At 34.2% G+C, this 21,882-nt stretch overlaps 1 protein-coding gene across 1 annotated transcript in view; it reads right to left on the minus strand.

Moving 5' to 3' along the window:
• The window catches only part of LOC142334997 (uncharacterized), a 44,594-nt gene that overhangs the window by 21,036 nt on the left and 1,676 nt on the right, over positions 1-21,882 (minus strand). The window contains exons 3-5 of the mRNA XM_075383325.1: positions 20,208-20,415; positions 9,982-10,133; positions 4,571-4,855 (exon numbers count right to left, since the gene is read on the minus strand). Coding sequence (XP_075239440.1) covers positions 4,571-4,855; positions 9,982-10,133; positions 20,208-20,415 — 645 coding nt within the window. The remainder of the gene's footprint in view (positions 1-4,570; positions 4,856-9,981; positions 10,134-20,207; positions 20,416-21,882) is intronic.

The raw sequence follows: 21,882 nt of genomic DNA on the forward strand, positions 1-21,882 counted from the left end.
ACTGGGGGGGGGGGGGGGGGGGGGGCATGAAACTAATATTCGATCATTGTAAGTCTTTGTGATCCATAAAATCGAATCTATTCTGTTCCCCCCCCCCTTCCCAGCTAGAGAGCATAAATCTTTTATCACCCCCGGCCGCACATGCTACTTTCTTACATAGTAATGTGCTATATAACAACATATAATTTGTAACATATTTGTTAATTTCACAAAAAACACCAGGGGGGACAAAATAGATCCACAAAATCATATATGATCCTTGTATGAAATAAAAGAAACTTCGACTCAAGAAGGCACTATCTACACCAGATGAGCATGCAGATACGATAAGTACATTCGAGAAGTGTGGTAAAAAAACATAGCCGGCAGATTGCCGGAATAGCTGCGAAAGAATAGACCTGCGTGCCATACAATAGAGATAGAAACAGATACAGATCTAAATTGAAAAAAAATCGACGCCGCTCAAAAAACTAAGTAAAAAACATTCAGCGATAAATTAAAAAAGCTTGTTAAAATTCATTCCGCAGACGCCTCTTATTAGGGACCTTAACTGCACAAATGAGTTCCTTTGACCTTAAACAAATTCAAACTAAACTTAAGTTTTAAAGTGCAAAAGTCATTTTATTGAGTGAGGTAAGTCACGTATGATCAAAATCTAATCACGCAAATAACCTAAAACTTTTGCTAAAGCGAGTAAGAAATCACGTCACGCGCGCAAATGCCGTTAGTGAGAGGAAGAAGTCATTCAGAAAATTTGACTTTTTCAGCTTTGCTGTGTGAACAAATGTAAAACGAAAAAAGAGCGTCAGAAGACGAAACAAAAAAACATAGCAGGACAAGTCCTGACGTACAATTCAAAGAATTTTCATTGACTAAACAGAAAAACTAGAACTAGAATGGACTATGAGTGAATTGAGAAAACCATTTTAAAAAAATCAGAACAAAACATACCCGGCAGATTGCCGGAAAATAGCCGCCGTTGATTCCAATAAGCATGACTGGGATTGAAATAACAGATATTGAAAAAAAAAGATTTTCGTACAAAAACATTTTTTAAGTCCGATTTATTTTGATGGCATTTCGTAGTTGAACATACTTCTGTTTCTTAGAGAGAGGCTACAGGGGCTATTATCAATAACAATAAGCATTAGAGAGAGGTAACTAATACTTATAGGACCGACGTTCAAATAGCGGGCATCTAAATTTGGGCTTTATGGGTTTATCCCGTTTCTATTTCTGACTTCAATTGTTTATACTGACTGTTCATTTTGAATTGCTTTGCTGAGCAACTGATGTTCAAAATCACTTTTAGCAGAATGAGAGAAGAGAGAAACTAGCCTAGAGAAGTCAAAAAGATTTCACGCAAAATGTTGAAAAAGCGGCAAAATGAGGTAAAGCGAAACATTTTTTTATTCGACGAAGTAAAAAAAAATAAATAGGAGCGCTATAATAGCCGGCTGAGAAGATGAGGGCGGCTATTAAAAATAAGAAATAAACAGAAAATCAATGTCAAAATGCCTCATGTGAACAAAAAAAACACTAGCGAGAAATGAAAATTTATTTCAAACAAAAAACCAGGCTTACAATGAGCTGTGAATGGATTCGGAAAACTATTTAGAAAAAATCCGATCCAAAAAATCGAAAAAACAGTAAAAATCAGAGTGAAATTGCCGCATGTGAACAAAAAACCACTACCGAGAAACCGAATTTTTGTTCAAACGCCGTTTTCTCACTCTACTTTAAAATTAGAGCGAAGAAAATTCACGCCGCAAAACCACTCGCTTTTTCGCTCCATTTCCTGTTTCGGCGTGACCAAAATCACTACTCCAATTTGACTTCAAAAATCATGAAAATGTGTGAACAGATCTTTAAAAAAAAGACAGCGCCCCAATACAATTCAAATTCTTTGAATTGTAAAAAACCAAGAGCACCGCAATATAGCTTCGCTCAGTTTACAGCTTTGCAGCTATAATTAAACCATCAAGCAATCATTTTTTTAGAACAAAACGAAGTCAATTTACAAAAATTGCTTTGAAAAATGCTTTAGAAGGCTTTAGAAGGCAATAAGAAGCAACCAGAGAAGCACTATGGTCAACATGACAAAGGATAACCGATTATTTGACACCCTATCAGCGACAGCAGAAATAGGGAAGAAACAAAGCTCCAATGAGTAACACTAGAACAAACACTTCTACTCGAGTAGAAACGCTTAAGATCAAATTGCTGTATTAGACATAAAGCATAGTTGAAAAAGTAGAAAGATTCGCAAAACCCAGCTCTTACAGGTCCAGGCTCAAAACACTCATCAATCAGATATGACAGGCGGGAGTGAGGACGGATAAATGAGAAATAGACTAGCTTGCCGTACAAAAAGATAAAAGATAGAAACTGATACAGATATAAGTTGAAAAATATATAAGTTTTAAAGACCCTGCTAAAAAACTATGTAAAAACATTTAGCGATAAATTAGTAAGTCTTGTTAAAATTCACTCCACATGAGGTCTTTTATTTGGGATCCTTATTGCACATATGATTTTCAAACAAACATAAGTGCAAGTCATATTGATTTTGTGTTTGTTGGCTATTGCTTGCACCAAGTCGTTCAACAAACACAGTCGGAAAAATCCAGTACCCATTCGAAGCCTAAAAAACCATGAGAAAAGCCAAAACAAACGTCTTTTGTCTGAAAACGTTTATTTTTTACCTCAACAGATTTGTTAAAAATATTTGGGAAAAAATTAAAGTGTCTTACCGAGATTGCATTTGGCATTGACATAATTGAACCAAGCTAAAAAAAACAAATACATCAACTAGAAACCATACAAAAAACCGAGCAAATTTAAATCATGGGACATAATTTTGACAGAACAAAATTCTCGGTGAAGTCTTGATACCGAGAAATTTGAATTATTAAAAACATATCTAGTAACGTTGAAAAATGGCCAAAGTTCTTAGGATCAACAAATACAAGACAGGGTCAGAATACTGACCGGGCTAAATCTTGTCATGAAAAAACTCGTGATAACTGCCTCAAAAATAGAAAAATAGAATACCAGGAGGTCCACAAAAAGACATCTGCTAGTTATTAAAACGAAAAAAGAAACGTCGAAAAATTGGGAAAAAAACCACCAAATCAGAATAGTTATGTGAAAAGCAAATAAAAAATTATATAAAACAAAGATATCGCACGTTAAAAAGAGGTATAAAATACAAACTTTTAAAGAGACCTTGCTATATACACTGACTTTTTAGAAAAAAAGTCCGACCAAAGAACCAAAATAGCGAAACTAATGAAATTGAAACATGACATATATGTCCATTTTGCTTTTGGACCGCCTTAATTAGGCTATCAAAAAGTTTGCGATATCATTTTTAGAAAGTTACAAAATACGGCAGCGTCAATTAAAACCATTACTACAATAAAATTATAACCAAGAAATCAGCGAAATGGACGGAAACCGGCTGTCTATATAAACCACTCTCAAAAACACTTTTCAAAGTCGAAAAGTCACTGAACGCAGCGCATGATAAAAAAACTTCTGTCGCTCAGGAAAAAATTTGTTCACATGGCAATTTAACCTCTTTCAGGTCCATATGAAAAATGGTACTTCCGGTTGGAAAACCAAGCAAACAAATACAGCTCTTGGAGTCTTAAAAAACTAGGAAAACGGCGATATAGCTACACTCAGCGTGCGCCTATAAAAAACTAGCAAGGGCTATAATAAGTGCTACAAATTTTGTTAACCAAATAGCGACTATGCAGAGCTTATTTTTTAATTCTATTGCATATTGGTATCCTTTGTTCCCCAATGAGGAGGAATATTTTGCTAGAGACCATTCTTTCAATTTTTTACCCTTTCTACATGACTGGATCCAGGAAGTAATAGCTGAGAGGTTTCTCATAAGCTGAAGAAAAACAGAAAGACGAGAAAATGAGAAAAAATGCAGAAAAATAAACGAAATAGAAGCCAAAATTCTCCATCTGTTCTTGCAATTTCCATTATGAATAAGAACTCAAAACGCAACTTTAATTCTGAAAACGCCACTGTTCAAGATCCATTTAGTTTACTATTTTCTAAAAATAAAACATAACCGACTACCGTCGGGCGAATTGCTCTCAAACGACCGGCGAGCGGTTGGCTTGGTCAGTAGCTAGCCACGGGGGGGGGGGGGGGGGTGCACCGGGGGCTGATAGGGGCAGCACTGGGTGGGGGGGGGCAAAAGCGCGATGGGGAGGTGGAGCCAATAGTGGGGGTGGAGGGTCAACAAAGGGGGGGGGTGTCAACCTCTAAGAACCGCCCCTCACACCATAAGTATAAGTATAAGTCTCCAAGACAGTTTGAGCTGAAACAGACCTGAAAGGCTCTAAGAGCACATAATGCCCGCTGGGCGCTACCTGTTTATCCCGTTTTTGAGGACGAAAAGTCAAAAGCGTCAGACGAAAAATTGGTCAAGCGAAAAATCGCATAAAAAAAAGACCGACAGGACTAATATAATTGCTACAAACTTCGTTTGAGAGCAATTAAAAAACGATTATGTGATTAGATTTAAAAATTCTATTATGATTACCTATGCAATGGCCAACGTCTATGTCGAGAACACCAGGATTTCGCCCTTCCCCACAGTGCACGTTAGTGTAGTCATTACTGGCTATGAAGGTCCCTTTCTCACAGTTGTTATCGAACTCAAAGTCACAGTTGACACGAACGCATGAGACATCTGTTCCCGAGAAAGAAACTTTGTACCCATAGGAGCATACACAAGTGCCAATGTTGGCAGTGGTCCGATCAGTGGAGCAATTAACTGAGTTGTTAGAAGCCAACACACAGTAATCTGCATTTTGACCACAGTCCTCTGCAAACAACATAAATGATCAAATTAGCCAATTTATTACAAAATCTATTTGACACAATACAGAAATCACACACGAACTTGTCAGATCCTCAAACTAATAAGCCTCAATCCCTTCTGACACACGCACAGAGAGAGAGAGAGAACTTTATGGAACTCAACAAGTTTCATAAACAAAACTACTCTTTTACAACTATTTGTATTGGACCCGATTAATTTGAAACCTGAATTTTGAACCGTTTCCAAAATTATAAATCGAGACAAGTTTGTAAGTTTCTGAATAAAATTTTAAAAGTTATTATGTCTGAGCATATGCGTACAGACCTCCATTTACTAATGGCGGGCACGTGCTACCATGAAACTTTATTACCAGCAGGGAGTGGTTGCATTTTAACAGCATCCCAGCAATGAGTAGCTTCATGGGCGTGACGTTAAGCCAACTTGATGCTCCTTTTTGATTAGCTGAAAAAAATGAGCGAATCTCATTCAAGTTTGACCCAACCTTTTATCTCTTTGACAAGAGATTAAAATTTATTCCATATAAAATCCGCTGTTTCTTTATCTCAGCGTCATCATTATTATTATTAATATTATTAGGAGTTTCACAAAAGTGTGGGACATCTCCCTTCCGTATTTACAGTTATGGGTCATTACTCCGGTTATCTCTTAAAGCTCTCGGTGATGTGCGACAGCAATCACATAAATAGATGAACGTCCAAGTGCATGTGTCTCATTCGTTGAAATAATCGTTAAAATAGTTCAAGATGATTTTGAGCAGAATTTTTTTCAGCTCTGCAGGCTCCCTTAGTTTAACAGAAGTTGAAAGCAAATTTGATCGATAAGTTGTCCTGTAGAAAAATTCGAGCACTGGACCTCCCGTTTTATTTTGGACAGAACGCAAGAATTGCTTGACCTTCTGTCTGTTAATGAGATTTCTAAGTAATCAGTAAAGACAATATCGTACCTGCATGTGACAATTTTTTTTATTAGAGAAGATCAGATAATGCTAAAAATCAGTCAAGACGTAGCACATTAAGATACATTAACCTTTCTTAGATTGGGAATAATCCAATTCGTCGTTTTCCTGTGAGACGTTTCAAAATTCCAGAGGTCTGTTTCTAACGGCAATTGGAAGCATAAGTGACAGTCGGAAAAAGCGTTTTTTTCAATGGCTTTGATTTCGCCGAGATTGTGAGTTTCGTTTAATATGAAAAAATTTGTTGGAACGTTCAATTCTGGCTTCTACGTGCTTGCACGTAAGACCAAGATCTTCGACGGACTTTTATATTGCAGGATAGATTTACCCAGATGAACTTGCATCTTAGGCGCTTTATAAAAACTAATAATATGGCATTTCTTAAGATTAAAATTCATGTTGCTTTCATAACTCCATTGGTAAATCGAATCCAAATCAATTTGAGCTCGATAGCAGTCACCTAAATGTTCCTTGTACAAAAGCTTTAAATCATCAACAAACAGGTAAACAATGGAATGAAAAAACATAGCTGGCAGATTGCCAGAAAATAGCCGCAATAGATTCGTAGATCGGCGGTCTAAAAAAAAACAGTAAAAAGACAGACCAAAAAAAAATCGTCTTTTCATTGAAGGCTGATCTCTTATATTTTGATTAAAAATCTGTATAAGTTATTGCTGCCTCTATTAGCTGATCTCAAATAACCTTCAATTAGAGTGACACACACCCATTTGACATTATCTCTTTGAGTTAAAGTAAATAAAAGTCAATTTCAAAGTGAGGAAGTCATTTTTGAGAGTGAGGTAAGTCAAGTGTGACCAAAAATTTAATCACGCGCATGAACAAAAAAACTCGCTCCACTAAGAGCAAAAAATGACGTCACACATGCAATTCAGTTGAAATTGCATGAACGAATGAACAAAAAATGGCTGTGACGTCATATGGTCGTAACAAAAATCATGACGACGAAATAAAAAACATAGCCGGAAGAATTCCGGAAGCGACTCGAAGCCGCAAAACCTCACAAACAAAACCCTAATTGCAGCTGAAGCAATTACAATTTGAATTCAACCATTAACTCATTACCTCCCCTTGTCTGATCTAAAAATTGGTGAAACTTAAACCACTGTCACCAAGAAAAAAATGCAGCAAAATTTTATGTTGTTGAAAATTTTTGATAACGTTAAAAATCCGAAATAGATAAGCAGGTCAAAATACTGATGGCCTAAAACAGCTGAAAGGGCTATCAATTGCCCTCAAATAATTCATGATTCTGATCTCAAAAAGATCAGAAAAGCAAACGGCAGATAACAATCTTAGAAACTAAGTTAAATCTTTTTTTTTAAAAAAAAAGAATACTAACATTTAAGAATCAGAAAACCACTATAATTACAGTTCTAATCACTGCAATTAAAACAAAAAACGGCACATACTTCTCCCTTGTTCTGCATATGCTAGACAACATGATTTAAAACTAATTCAAAAATTAAAATAATCATAGAAAAGACAAGCAGCAGAAAAATGTTCAAAGGCAAAAAATCGTTTAAATTAACACCAAGGCCGGAAGGAAGTTGCAGTAGATAGTATTAAGTAGAGCTTTTGGAAAAAGCTGGCTAGAAAACTCTCAGTACTGCCTTGTGTTTAATGAAATCAATTGCAAACAAAGAAATGACGAAAATCTAAGAAAATGCTGAAATCATTCAATTTTTTAACAACTGAAACAGCCAAAAATAAATGTGCCATAAAAAGCTGCCAGGACAAAACTAAAACGATACTAACTAGAATGATAAGAACACGGACACAATATGAGGAACACCGTAATAAAAACACATTCTTGATTTTTGAAAGTCAAAAATAAAAAAAAAACAAAGTTCAAGAAAAACGAATACATTTCATTGTTCAGTATAAGAGACATAAAAAAGATAACTAGTCGTCCAATATAAAGATCTATCCTCCTGAAGTGAACAAAAAAATAAGAAAAACCAGATATCAAACATATGAAACATTAAATATTTTACAGAAAAAGGTCAAAAAACTTTTAATACAGCTTTCATGAAAAATGGAAGCTGAAAAAATCAATATACCATAAATAAAAATAGTTGCCAGGACAAAACTAAAATGATACTAACTAGAATTTTAAGAATATGGGCACAATGTAAGGAACACCGTAACAAAAAGGCATTCTTGTTTTTTAAAAAGTGAAAAATCAAATTCAAAAAATCAAGAAAAACAAATACAGTTCACTGCTCAACATTCGAGACCTAGAAAAGATAACTAGTCATCCGATACAAAAATCTATCTTCCTGAAGAGAACAAAAAAATAGGAAAAAGCAGAACTCAAAAATATAAAACATTGAAACATTTTGCAAAAAAAAATTATCAAAAAAACTTTTAAGACTGCATTTACGAAAAAGCTTCAACTGTTTTTCAAAAACTGAACTCCAAAAAATGATTGAATTTTTATTAAAACGCAATTAAGGTCCCTCATGTTGCACAAAAAGACTATTTCTAGTAATTACAATCAAAATACAAACAAAAAACTGAAAAAAATCGGGAAAAAACTACCAAAATCGGATTAGCATATGTACAATTTTATAAAACAAAAATACACCGAGGTAGAGAGAGGCGTTAAGTATGTGAATTATCAAAGGGAAGTTGCCAAATGAACTGATTTTTGACAAAAAGACGGTTAAAAGATCTAAGAATGAAGAAATTAATAGAAAAAAGTCAAAAATTAACTAAAAAATCAAAAAATATGTGCCAATTTTCAAATTGAAACCCATATTCAGGCTCTGCAAAACACTGTGGCATCAATTTCCGATGTTGGCATTTCAATGTAGTATCGAGTAAAAATTCTTTCTACAAAAAACCAAATTACAAGCAAAAAAAACTGACCACTTAGACGAAAAAACGGCTAAAAACGGTTATCTATATATGCCATTCAGTCGAAAACTACTTTTCAAAGTCAAAAAGTCATTCACTAAACGCAGCGCATGATCAAAAAACTTCTCTCGCTTAGCGAAAATTTGTTCACCAAGACAGCTTTTCTCACTTTCGCTTTTAGGTCAAAATGCCGCGTGAACAAATCTACTTCCTGTAAAAAAAAACCGAGAGAAAACCAATACTCCTCTTCGAGTCGTAAAAAACCAAGAGAAGGCCAATAATAGCCTCAGCTATCGCTGTGCGGCTATTAACAACGTTCGGTAGATCGTTTAAGAAACTAAGGAATAGCAGGGGGTCCAATAAGGAGACCTGCGGGACTCCCAAAGTAACAGCTGACTCTGAACATTAATCCTGTACTTTAACGAACTGTCGTCTAGTCGCTAGGTAACTTTCTTCGAGCTTCAGGAGTTGTCCACCTGCCCCAATTTTTGATAGCTTCAAGAGGAGTAAACCGTGGTCTATCTTGTCGAAAGCTTTGGAAAAGTCAAAAAGAAAAACAGAAACCTCCTGTGAATTGTTTGAAAAATATCACTGATATAATATATAAGTTGTTAGAAAACTTTCAAAAATTGGACTAACAGCTCCTATTTTCCATTTTTTGGAAAAACTGAAAGACGCCTAATATTTCTGACTAAATTATTCATGGAACTCGGAACTGGATTAGCTAACTCGGAACTGCATTTTTTAAAAAAATGCAGCTGGTAGATTGTCCGGACCACAACTTTTCTTCTCGTCAATTTTGCTAAGTTCATAACAGAATTTCTCTTCCGAGACATCAAAACTATTGAGGCACAATGGATAACGGTAGAGAAACCAGTATCTTCAAATTGCTTTCAAATTTTGATTTTATCACCAAGAAATGCAATTACAGGAGTTATGGTTATCCATTAAATTAAAAATACGAGTGGATCACCTTGACTAGTTGTTGTTGTTGTTGTTGTTGGGGATTTACAGTTTTCACTGAGGGGATTTTCGTCCCAGTCATCGTCTTAGAAAATTGTCCTATTATTTCTGCAGATCTGACAGTCACAGCTCTATTGTGATAGTAGTTTGGTGTCCCATTAATTACAGCGTTATTATTTCTCAGCGTATTTCCCATTATAGCGCCAGCCATGAAATTATAGCCCCCCACTATGGCATATTTACCATATGGGGCAAAAATAGGAAAGAGCCGTAGTTTGTATGTATATTTGTTCACTTTTATTTCACTTACGGAGACAGGAGAAGTCCGATTGAAGAGAGAAGTCAGCATACCAGCCCAAATCACAAGCACATGTAGAAATATCAGTTGCCGATGAGCACGTGCAGTTATTCCCTAATCTTTTGTCACAATAGCCCGAGGTTGAATTCCCGTGAAAGACGCATCTGAAACAAAAAAAATAGGGCGTGCATTACTACCCCAAAAACCAAATAAACATAAACCGACTAGCGTCGGGTGAATTGCTCTCGAACGACAGGCAGAGAAGGTTGAGGTTAAAACTGTTTCACGAATTGTTAAAGGATAAAATGAATATGTAGAAGAAACAAATTTGTCAAATTAAAATTAGTTCTGATATTTAAAACAAACGTTGTCGAACTTTACGTTCATCGTCAGGTTAAAATTGTTTCACAAATTGTTAAAGAACAAAATGGATATGTATTTACATTTGTCTGAGACCATAATGTGTAGAATGGTGTAGAATGTAACAATGTGAGAATGGCAACGATACGTTTGATTCATTCCTCGATATTTTTGAGAAAATTGTTGAAAAACACGCACCAATTCAGAGTGTTAAAAAAGGGGGAGAAAATTATAAGAATTCTAAGCCCTGGTTAACACAAGAATTGAAACATTTGATTGCACAAAACATTTTTTGTTCAAAAAATGGAAAAATTCCTGACAGCGAGACGTACAAAGAATTTAAGCGCTTAAGTAAACTTAGTTAATAGGAGACTAAGGGAGGCACTCAACAATTTTTGCATCAATTTCTTCCAAAAACTACCAACAATTAAGGAACAATGGAAATTCATTAAGCAAAAGACCAGTCCGAATGATAAAATTGTCAAGGTTGATGAAATTAGATTAGACAGTGGTGAAATTTCAAGGGAACCAAAAATACTATCAATTGTCTGAATAGATCATATGCTAATCAAGGTGTTTTCAAAGGTTCGGATATTAATTGTAAATACCCTGATAAACTTAATATACCTGAATTCGCATTCAGAACTGTGACTAGAAAAGAACTTTATTCAGTCATTGACTCGCTGAACGATAACAAACCAGCAAGACCTGGTGAAATCTCAATTCGACTCATAAAGTTTTGCAAATTAGCTATAGGCATACATCTACATTTCGCCTTAAATGAGTGCATTAAGATATATTTCCCACATAAAATGAAACTAGCCTATGTAACACCAATATTCAAAAAGGTGATAATTTAGATAGGTACAAATTATCGACCAATTCCTGTAACTCCGGGTTTTGCAAAAATTTTTGAGCGCCTCTTTTTGACTCAGATGATGGAGTTCATTGATAACCATAAAATTATAAACAAAGAGTAATTCGGATTTCAGAAACAAAAGTCTGCAACAGATGCAGTTCTAGAACTGGTTGAAACAGTTTCGGCCAATTTAAATCAAAGCAAAGAAACTGTTGCTATTTTTCTAGAACTTGCAAAAGCGTTTAATTCCATTTCGCATAACATTTTCCTTAAAAATTTAAATGTATGGTTTTTCCCAGGAAGCGAAAGAATTACTGTTTTCATTTCTTGCCAACCGCAGACAGAAGGTAAAATTTAATGGCATATTCTCTGATTGTGAAATTTTGAATAACGTTGTGCCACAGGAAACTGTTTTAGGACCACTCATTTTTCTTCTATTTGTGAACGATTTATCATCTAATATAAGCACAACGGAAAAGGTAATTCAATTAGCAGATGGCACAAGTATTGTCTGTTGTGGACAGAAAAGTAGCTTAGAAGGAAAAGTCACAGAAATTTCACAAAAAAACAGAAGAATATGTAGAGATGAACAAACTAACTTTAAATACAAACAAAACCGAATTAATCTTTTTCTCGCGCAATGATTCTGATTTTGGATCTTTTTTTTTACAAAAATGAAGTTCTCAGAACACAAAATTTATTAATCTTTGTTTTGAGGAGCAGCTGAATAAAACCGTGAAAAAGATGGCTCATGCTATAGGATCAATTTACCTTATGAAACGTCAAGTTCCCCTGACCGCTCGCATTCTTCTTCTAAAATCGTTTGTGCTTTTACACTTATCCTTTCCGGCCATCTTTTTTCAAATTTATCTTCAAAAAACCTAAAACGCCTTAACCGACAGACTAACTGGGGTATAAAGTTGCGCTTTCTACCTAAAAAGTATGACAATGCGAAAGATCTGCTAATCCAGACAAAGACCCTACTAGCTGAGCTAATAATAGCAAAAACGTTGCTAATCAAATTTCATTATAATATGGCTAGGCAAGAAAATTCAGAAAGTTTTCACAGGTATCTGAGTCTTCATCAAAATACTCGAACAGAACAATTCAAAATTAGACAAAATGCTAAAACCAGCTTTGAAATGAATTCGATTGTTCGTCAATGCGTACAAAAATGGAATAAGTTACCACATTGGCAAAAAATGAAAACGTTTTTAAGAAAAAGGTGAATGATTTCTTGCTCTCACAACATGAAAAAAACTTTTTGCATAGCAACGTAGGAGTTTTCCAAAGTTATTTTTATTTTTAGGAAGAAAGCAATCGAAAGAAACTTTATAATGTGATTCTTCAACAAATTTGTTGATGTTTATTATATTATTTTGTTTGAATGATTTGAAATATTTTTTGTTTCAGGTATGTTTAACCGTATGGTTATAATTTTAATTTAGTTGTTGCAAAAAAAATAATTAAAACAATTCTAGGAACCATCTTGAAAAAGAAAGTGAAAAGTTTTCATTTCTACAATAATTGGCCTATTAACAACTCATATTTTTAGCTGTTATCAATTTCTTTAAAAACAATCCTATTCATGATTTTTCGATTCTCATCATGTTTTTGTATTTCTAGGGTAATTCCGAATTTGTTCCAACCCTAAGTAGCACTCTTGTGGAGGTTTTGCAAAATTCGTTTTATAATGCAAAAAAAATTTTTGCCCAATTTTTTTTTCCCAAGCCAAAATTATGATCTGAAATAAAATTTGAACATGATTTCCCGCCCCCGATTTTCATCGCATGTGTTTAGTCCCGGTTTCAACTTGCTGATGTATAGCTCTGATAGCCATAGTTTCTCTACAGTGCCACGTGCATCCAGAGCTTTTCATTCAAGGTCATTCGTGGAGCCAATAGATTCAACAAGATATTTACCCACCTGTGAATAATTCTTTTGATGTTCTGATATCCTAGTTGTAACATGACGGCTTGTCTGCCCAAAAAAAAGTGGAACGCATCCATTACATTTGATCTCAACTACCAAGTGGGATTTCAAGTCTATAGGAAAAGATTATCAAAGGCTGCAGGAGCATGATCTTATTTTTCGCGTTACGAATACTACTTGCAAGTCACATAGTTTCTTCAAATTGCTTGCAAAATTTTGTGAGTTTGCCTCTGTATTGTAGAAAAATTTTATCATAAGTTAAATTTGCTTTTTTCGATGCACGTTTGGTGTTGTTTTCAATTGATCTTTATTGCCCATTATCCTCTTTTCTAAGGTCTGGTCCACAAATTTTGGCAAAATTTTTGGCACATTAGAGGGGCACATTAATACCTTTTGAACAATTTTTTCCCCTCAACCTGCCCTCTGTCTGTCGATTGCAGCAAAGCGTAATAATACAAACAACATCCTACATGTTGGCGTATTCCTCATTTGTTATTTTAGGCATAATGCACGAAACCAGTTTCTGCAGGACTTACAATCTACCTTTTTTCCTAGGAAAGTTACGCTCGGGATGCAGCATTTGAAATTCATGTTTGATCAGACCTGAAGAATTTTCCACTGACCTCTGGTTTCTGCAGTTAATTTAGAGGGGGAGTATTGCATCCAGGGTTTAAAATTGAGATGCTCTTTACCTCGCTGCTTCTATCTTTTTTATGCTAGCAAAAATTTATTTCAAAAAGAGCAAGTTCTATCACTCAAACAACAATTCAAGCAATTAAGAGGCACCTAAAAAATTATAGAATCTAATTAATAAAATGCAAAATTGGTTGAGCAAAAAATTTTAGAGGCCACGCGAATTTACAAGAACCCAATTTTTCACTTTAAAAGAATCCTTTTAAAGGACACGCGACTTCACAAGAACTGAAAACCCTTTTTTAAAAAAGAAAAATCAATCAGAGCTTTCCCTTTTAAATCCGAATCTGCTGGAAACACGATAACTAAAAGTTGCATTTTATTTGATGACACTAGATATAGCCAAATCCTTTTTAAGTAAAGTTTTTTAAAAAAACTTAGTTCTAAAAGCAATAACCAGAGAAATTTTAAAATCAAAACATGATTTGGAAACCAAAACCCAAACATTCTTTTTGTGTTTTTTTACATTTGAAGTTGAATTTCTTTGAAAGTGCACTTTGGACTTTCAGTTAAGGAGATTATCCTTAAATCAAGTAAATGCAAGTAACTACTGTTTAAGTATGTGTAAAAAAATTATATGAATCAGTTACCAATTAACAATCAATTATATAACGGCTTCTATATAAAACTTTGTGACAAGGAAAACTTTAGACATCCCAGTTTTTTGTCAATTCCAAACTTGACCGCTAATTTGTTCGAGCAATTTGCTTTATTAACTGTACATCCCCTATGTTTTTACTCTTGCATTACATTTTCAGTTTGTAACTATTTGTTATCTTTCGTTCTTTTTTTTCAATATCAAACTGGACGGCATTTGCAATAGTGGACTTTTTTGTACATAGTTCAATGCGATAGGGAAACAAGTCGAACTCCAAGATATATGTTTAAGGCCTATTTGTTCAAAATTTTCTTATCTTCAAAATTAGTTGCGTGCTGCTCTTTGTACCCACGAGCTGAATTACCAGAGGCTGTGGTTCAAAACAAATGAATTGCAAGTCAGGCAATTCGTGGATAGGGGACACAGCAACAAATAATTTGCCGCCTAAGAATAACCTTCAGAGCATTTACAATTACTACATCTATATAGTTGCTATGGAATCAGAAAATGGTTAAAAGTGAACATTTAACGATACAAAACGGTTTTCCCTTCTCATTTGGTATGCTGAAATCTTTTTCCCTCCAACACTAGCTACACAATCTCGGCCTCAACAGATTTTTTCTACTTTAAAAATTTGTTTTGGTTTACATCCCTGGTTGAGAAGACCGAACAAAAACGACGCAAGAAATGTTCGGTATGTTCGGTTTTCTACGTAAAAAATGGTCGGCATGTTCGGTTTGTTCGGTATGATCGGTTTCAAATGAAAGAAATTGTCGTTATGTTCGGTCTAGAAAGTAAGAAAGCTTCGGTATGTTCGGTTTTGCGAGAATCGTTATGTTCGGTTCGGAATGTAAGAGAGATTCGCTATGTTCGGTATTTAAACATAAGAAATCGTCGGTATGTTCGGTTTTGGACGCAAGAAATTGTCGGATTTTTCCATTGGGAAAAATGATATTTCTGTTTATAAGGTAGTCAAACGTTACGATAGCGTTCTTTTTGCAGGAATTTCAAACGTACGTCTCAAAGAAAAATTCTGGAAATGTGTGCAAAACTCCTGAATTTTTTTTAGCTCGTTGGCCAAACTACTTATGCAAATATAAAGTTCTTGATTATTTTTGATTTTTAGAATGTAACATACTTGTTGAAAATTGATAAAAATTTTGTTAAATATTTTACTCTCACTGGGATTGGACATACTTTCTTGTAGTTTACAAGTAAGTTCTTTGACGGTTGCTTACGTTTGAAACAGAACGTGCTGACCGAAATTTCTTCCATGTTTATTCGTGGTAGGAAAACTCAAAATATGATAGTTCTATGTTTCTCTCAACGATACCAAATCTTTCTTACGTTAAAAAACGACAATACCGAATCTCTCTTACGCTAAAAAACGACGATACCGAATCTCTCTTACGTTAAAAAATGACAATACCGAACCTTTATATTAAATACCGAACAAAAATGACAATACCGACGAAAAAATCGTAAGAGCTTTCGTCGTTTTTGGCTAGAAAAAGCCGACAATACCGACAATTTCTTACGTTTAAAAATCGAAAATTTCTCAACTAGGGATATGCTTCTGCTTTTATATATATCTTTATATTTAGCCAAATGCAGGCCTCTTTTCTTCTTTCTTCTACTAATCCATTTGCTGGTTGTATTCTTCAGATCGGAAAGTTGTCTTCTCAGAAAACAAAAAAAACTACAATTGTCGTTATAACAGGATTTTTTTCTCAGCGATCTTTTTCAAGTTTCTAGCCAGTTCCAGATATTATTGGCACTTTTGAGAAATACTTTCATGTTTTCTCATTTCTTCGAAGGATATCAATGGAATGGAAAATTCATTACAGATACCTGCTACTGCTACTTCACCAAAGGTTTTTATTCTACTCTCCCTGCTCTTTGTTATATAATGCTAATTAGAAGGAAGAATAGATCGGATAAAGACTCTGTGTCTGCAACTGGAAGATAGTTTGTTCAGTTAAGACGTTCCTTATTTTAGCAAAAGTATTCACGGACTGCCAAAATAGTCTGTTCAGATCAATGAGATATCTGCAGTCTGACATTACTGACCAATTCCAGTTGTGTAAAAATTTTTGTTGACTTAAAAAAAATACTGTAAAAATACTGCGGCCATTTTTGTGGCTTTTCTTTAACTAAATTAAGCTGTGAATTTATATAATTTCACCGCATTCACCGCTTATCTTACATAGTTTGGACACTTTTTTTTCAAAGCGGTGAATTTATGTAATTTCACCGCTACCAGGCGATTAAGGTTTTTTCACCGCATTCACCGCCTGATTTATGTAATTTCACCGCATTCACCGCTTATCTTGCATAATTTTGCGTTGAATGGCGGTGACACCTCGACCCGGGTGGCCAGATTTCGAAAATTCAATTTTCAATGAAATTTTAATGTCAATTCTGTAGTTAATAGACATAATGTTCAGAATGAAACCATTCCCACTTCAGAATAAAGGACAGCATGTGCAGTCGAAAACCCGCCATACCACTAACCTGATAATCAGTTATAATAAACTCTATTTGTGTTCTGTGCAGTATCAACGCTCCAATTGTACTTCAATTGCAATTGAACAAGACTGGAAAAAATGGTTGACACTGTTTCAGTACTGAAGTTCGATGGGAATCAGATCCGAGTCTGAAGTCGGTACTACTACTATACTACTTCAAATTTTAACATCGGTTTTTTTGTATTCTCAATTTACCTGCATTTCTCGCATCAAATCCACCACATTATTTCTGCAACAATGTTTTCAAATTCCACGTTCCCATTTGGTTAATAAATCTCGCATTCGTCTCACCAACGCATTTTGTCATTTGCAACTAGTCGAAAAGTACGAGTATCAAAAATCAAAGGATATTGTTCGAAAATGTTTTTATTCAGTCATTTTTCGCCGATTGATATATTCATCGTAGAGAATTTTGAATGCTATCTTTAAAAAAAAACAATCCAACGTAGTATATATATAATACCAATAAAAAAAAGATGATTTTCGATTTTTCCGGGGGTTTGAATATTTCTGAATAGTAGACCGATATCCATCAATTTTGTTCCCAATTTCCCTAATATTAGCCCAACTTTTCGTTGATTTTGCTAAAATTTGAGCGGAGTTTTCTTGCTAATTGTTTGCAAAATTTTTCGATTTTCAGACTTTCTCATCAAAAAAGCTGCCAAATATGCATTTTAGCCAACTTTATGCAATCTAGCAAACTGTAGAGACTGAAAATTGCTAGCACAACCTTTTAAAACTCTTAGAAAAGGGGCTAATTATGTTTCCGCTTCCTATAAGATTCTTCTTAAGTTAAAATATTACCCCTTTTTTTTACTAATTTCACTCCATATGTATCCAAAATTGATCATTTATTTTTATTGAGGTATTTCGTATTCTAAATTAAAAATATCGCAAATAATTGGCACCTTTGGGTGTTTTAGTTCAACGCTCCGCTATATCTGGGTCCCTCTTGTTCTCCTCAAGGACTCATAAAATCAAAAATTGTTCAGATTGTATTTGGGCGCTATCTTTAATTCAAAAAAACTTTTGCAATTTTATGTTAATTACTGAATAAAATGGTTTCAAAATCACGTTCAATGAACTAATATCCCATTTACATGAAAACAGAACATAAGATATTAGCTTTTGAGTATGAGCTCATGATTTTGAATCTTTTGACAAAAAAAATTTTAAAAAAACCTAAAATGAAGTCTTAAAATGAAACCTAAAATAAAGTGTTTTGCCTGCAATTTTTACTCTTTTTGCATTCTCATGGCTTGGCCTCGTTAAAAAAGCTCTGACTTCTTTAATGTCTATTAATTAAACTACACCGTGCTTTTAGTTGATATCTAACGATACTTAAGACTTTATATATATATATATATATATATATATATATATATATATATATATATATATTTGATAATATCCGTGAACTTTTGATTTACGCATCTTTTTATCATACTTCTGTCGAAATGTAGCTTGGCTTGGTCTCAACAACGTTATATCAATCCTATTCCCAGCAGCAGCAAAGTGTAAATTTGGCATTGGGTTTTTTAACTAAAGACTTATTGTCTTTGGTATCACGAGTTTCCAAATAAAATGTCACACGTTGCCAATTTCTGTGGTTCTTTTTTTGCTTGACGAATTACTATATTAATGATAGGTCCAATTGACGACTAAAGAACGCGCAGTGGCATATATTTAATGTATATAATTTCGTATAATTTTTTTTGGAAGGCTCCGAAAGCAAATTTATTAGAGGGTTATTTATTTTAATGTTTCCCTCTGGTGTTTGTAGTTCTTTTGATACCAGTATTTTTTATTTTAGAAAACGATTTTGGAAAACGTCGATATTTTTGTGTTGTTTCTTGTTTCCTTGCCACAACATCAAACTAATGGGGAGGTCCCATACGCTTGAGATCTGTATAATATCTGGTCGGAATTCCCCCCGAAAGGTTTAAAAATGAAAAAAAAAGATTTTTTTCCCTAGATAACACCTCAAGTGTTTTAAATGAATCTTTTTAATGATTTCCTTTGAAACCTAATGGTTTGATCACTGAGACAATATTGGTTTTTTTAAAAAAGCAAACTTTTTTTTGAATTTTGCTTTTTTTCAGTCATTTTTGAATTGGGAGTCGCATTAGAAACAAGTCTATTGCATATTTTTTTTAGCAAAGTGCAAGTCAATTTATTTAGTTTAAGCGTTGTCTTATGTCATTTGGGTTTTTCATTGTGTTTTCTTTTAAATATCGACATGGAACTTTGGTTGTCACCAAACTTCATTTTTATTTGACTTTCACGTTTGTTGCGTGTGGTAGTCTCATTGATGGCAGGTTTCATCAACCATCCACTAATGCGGCATTACTTTTTTCATTTACTGATCTGTTAGACAAAATGCTCTTGCTCATTTGGTGGACCATTAGACCATAACGCGGACGATTAGAGTCGGACGCACATTGGTTTTTACTTATTGGTTTTTACTTTATTCTCCAATCTATTTACAAAAAAAATCTACTACAAAAGAAAATGGTTCAGTTTTCAAAAGCAAAAAGATTTTTACAACATATGATTTACAGCAAAAAGATTGAACCACTCAACCGTAATAAAAAGCAATTCAAAATCATCGTCACAAAAACACGAAATTCCAAAAATTTAGTCTTTTTGACAGAACACATTAAAGAGAAATATCAACCTAAATTCAAATAAAGAAAAGAAAATAGCTTAGAAAGGCAAATTAAAACAAAGATTTTCGGAACTTTTAATTTATTACATTTACAATACGATCCACATACTAGGAAAACTCTGTTCATGTATTAGAGACTATAAATATGCTCACACAAAAATTTGTTTAAAAAACTTTTCTTGCTCTTTTTTAACTTTGATATGATGCATGAACAAAACCTCTCCTTCCTCTCGATAGAGGTTATTTCTGCCTCATGAAATGTCAATTTTTTTTAACTAAATATAACCAAATAAAAGGTGATATAAACAATATTCGGTGAATATTTAATCAATGACAAAAAAGGCTTTAAAAATGAGTTAAGTGAGAGTTAGGTGAGAGTAGGAGAACGAAATATTGAACTATAAAATCTAAAATCTTAATGAATCCGCGTCATTTTTTCCGCATTCATCGCCAAAGTCTAATTTCACCACCTTTTTCGGTGATCTTACATTAAATTCAGCACATTATTCGGAAATCTGTGCAAGATTTTTGCGGTGAAAAAGCCATTCTCATCGCTTATATGTATATTTCTAAAACTCCTCAGCCCGGGTTGAAACTCACTTTCCGTTACTGTTGGGGTAATATCCATACATGCAAGAACAGTCGGAGGCACTGCCTGAAGCTGCCCCTGTGCAGTTGGTAAGAACGGTGCTCAGTGTAGTAGTCAAGACACAGAAGTCACTGTAGGTTTCTCCAAGGGTGTCGTTGTCATTGCATGCAAAGTCCGTGCATGTCTCTAAGAGGTTGGGGTATTGACCCACTCCACAAGCTGTAATGTAACAGAAATCAATATCAAATCATAGATGCTCATTCTCAGTCTTTCTCGTGCAATAGTTCTTCATATATCAAAAATGTGAATGTAAGCGTCTGACCAAACGTGCCGAGGTAAGAACGCTATTAAATGCAAAAATATGTGAGATTGGCCGTTACTGCGTTGAATTTAAACAAAAAATTAGCCTTAGCTGTATAAACAAATCATTGTCTTAAGTGTTGACCTTTGAACCCTTTCACAGCGTTCACAGCAAAATTCTATAAGAAAAATGCGGTGACTTTTCAAACTTTTCGTCGCTTGTTACCGTTGATTAGAAATAATTTGGCAAAAATTCTTCGGGAAACCACTGATTGATAACAATATCAGTTTATCGAATCCCCTATTAGCTTCATCGTGCGTTGCAATCTATTTGTACTAAGACATCAAAATTGCTGCAGATGAAACCAAAAAAATGGGTCTCCAACTTAACATATAGCTTCACTTGATTCTGTGGGGTTGAATAACTGGTTTTTGTTGTGAAAACTTCATAAAAATGGAAAACTTTGCAAAATTTTGAAAATTTTTCAGGTGATCGTATTATATTTTTGTGTATAGATTTACACGAAAAAGTTTGGTAGTTGCTCTTCAAAGTAAAAGAAACTGTAATTGATCAGACATATCGAACTATTATTAAATGCAAAACGGACAACAATGCAAAGAGTGAAACTCCGTTCACTAAACTCAAAAGAGCATATATGGTTCGCAAAAAAACCGGTGGAAACTTTAGTTTTTATTGCATATTTTAGTAGTTCAATAAAAAATGTCTCGAATAAAATTTGTTCAAGGCTAGAACTAGTGAAATATCACAGTGAAAGTGTGTTATTTTTGCGCTAATCGATTTTACCCCTCTTAACTTCTCGCTTGTTTTGGAATCTCCATTATTGTTTTGCTGGTTCTCAGCTTGAAATTTGGCGAATTTGTTGATCTACAACTATAAATTTTAGCCTAAATATATAACCAACATTCACAGCAAATGGAGCATATTATGCCAAGTTTCCACACTTATTAGGAATTTTGGAATTATAGTTCGGAGCCATTTTTGTTGGGGAGGAATTATATACTCATATGGGTGTCTTTGATCAGTCAATTTTGGCACATCGATGTATTCATCTAGAGGAATGTGATTGCTATCATAAGAAAACCTGTCTAGCGTAGAATGTAGATTTATTTTTTTCAATTTGTTTTGTCCACGGAACTACCGGGTTTAATTTTTTGTGAACATTTGACTGACAATATCGTTGTTTTTCTTCACATTTTCCGGATATTTAAGCAAGTTTTTGCTAATTTTACTGCAGAAGATGTCCAAACTGTTAACGATAGTGTTTTTTGTTATACCTCTGAAACAAAAAGAGTGTTTTTGAAATGTTTGATCAAATTTTTTGGCTAATATTTTGGTTAACTTTTCCAAAGCCAGCCATACGTCAC

This window comes from Convolutriloba macropyga, chromosome 2 (assembly GCF_964194025.1).
Source record: "Convolutriloba macropyga chromosome 2, txConMacr16.3, whole genome shotgun sequence".
Classification (NCBI taxonomy): domain Eukaryota; kingdom Metazoa; phylum Xenacoelomorpha; order Acoela; family Convolutidae; genus Convolutriloba; species Convolutriloba macropyga.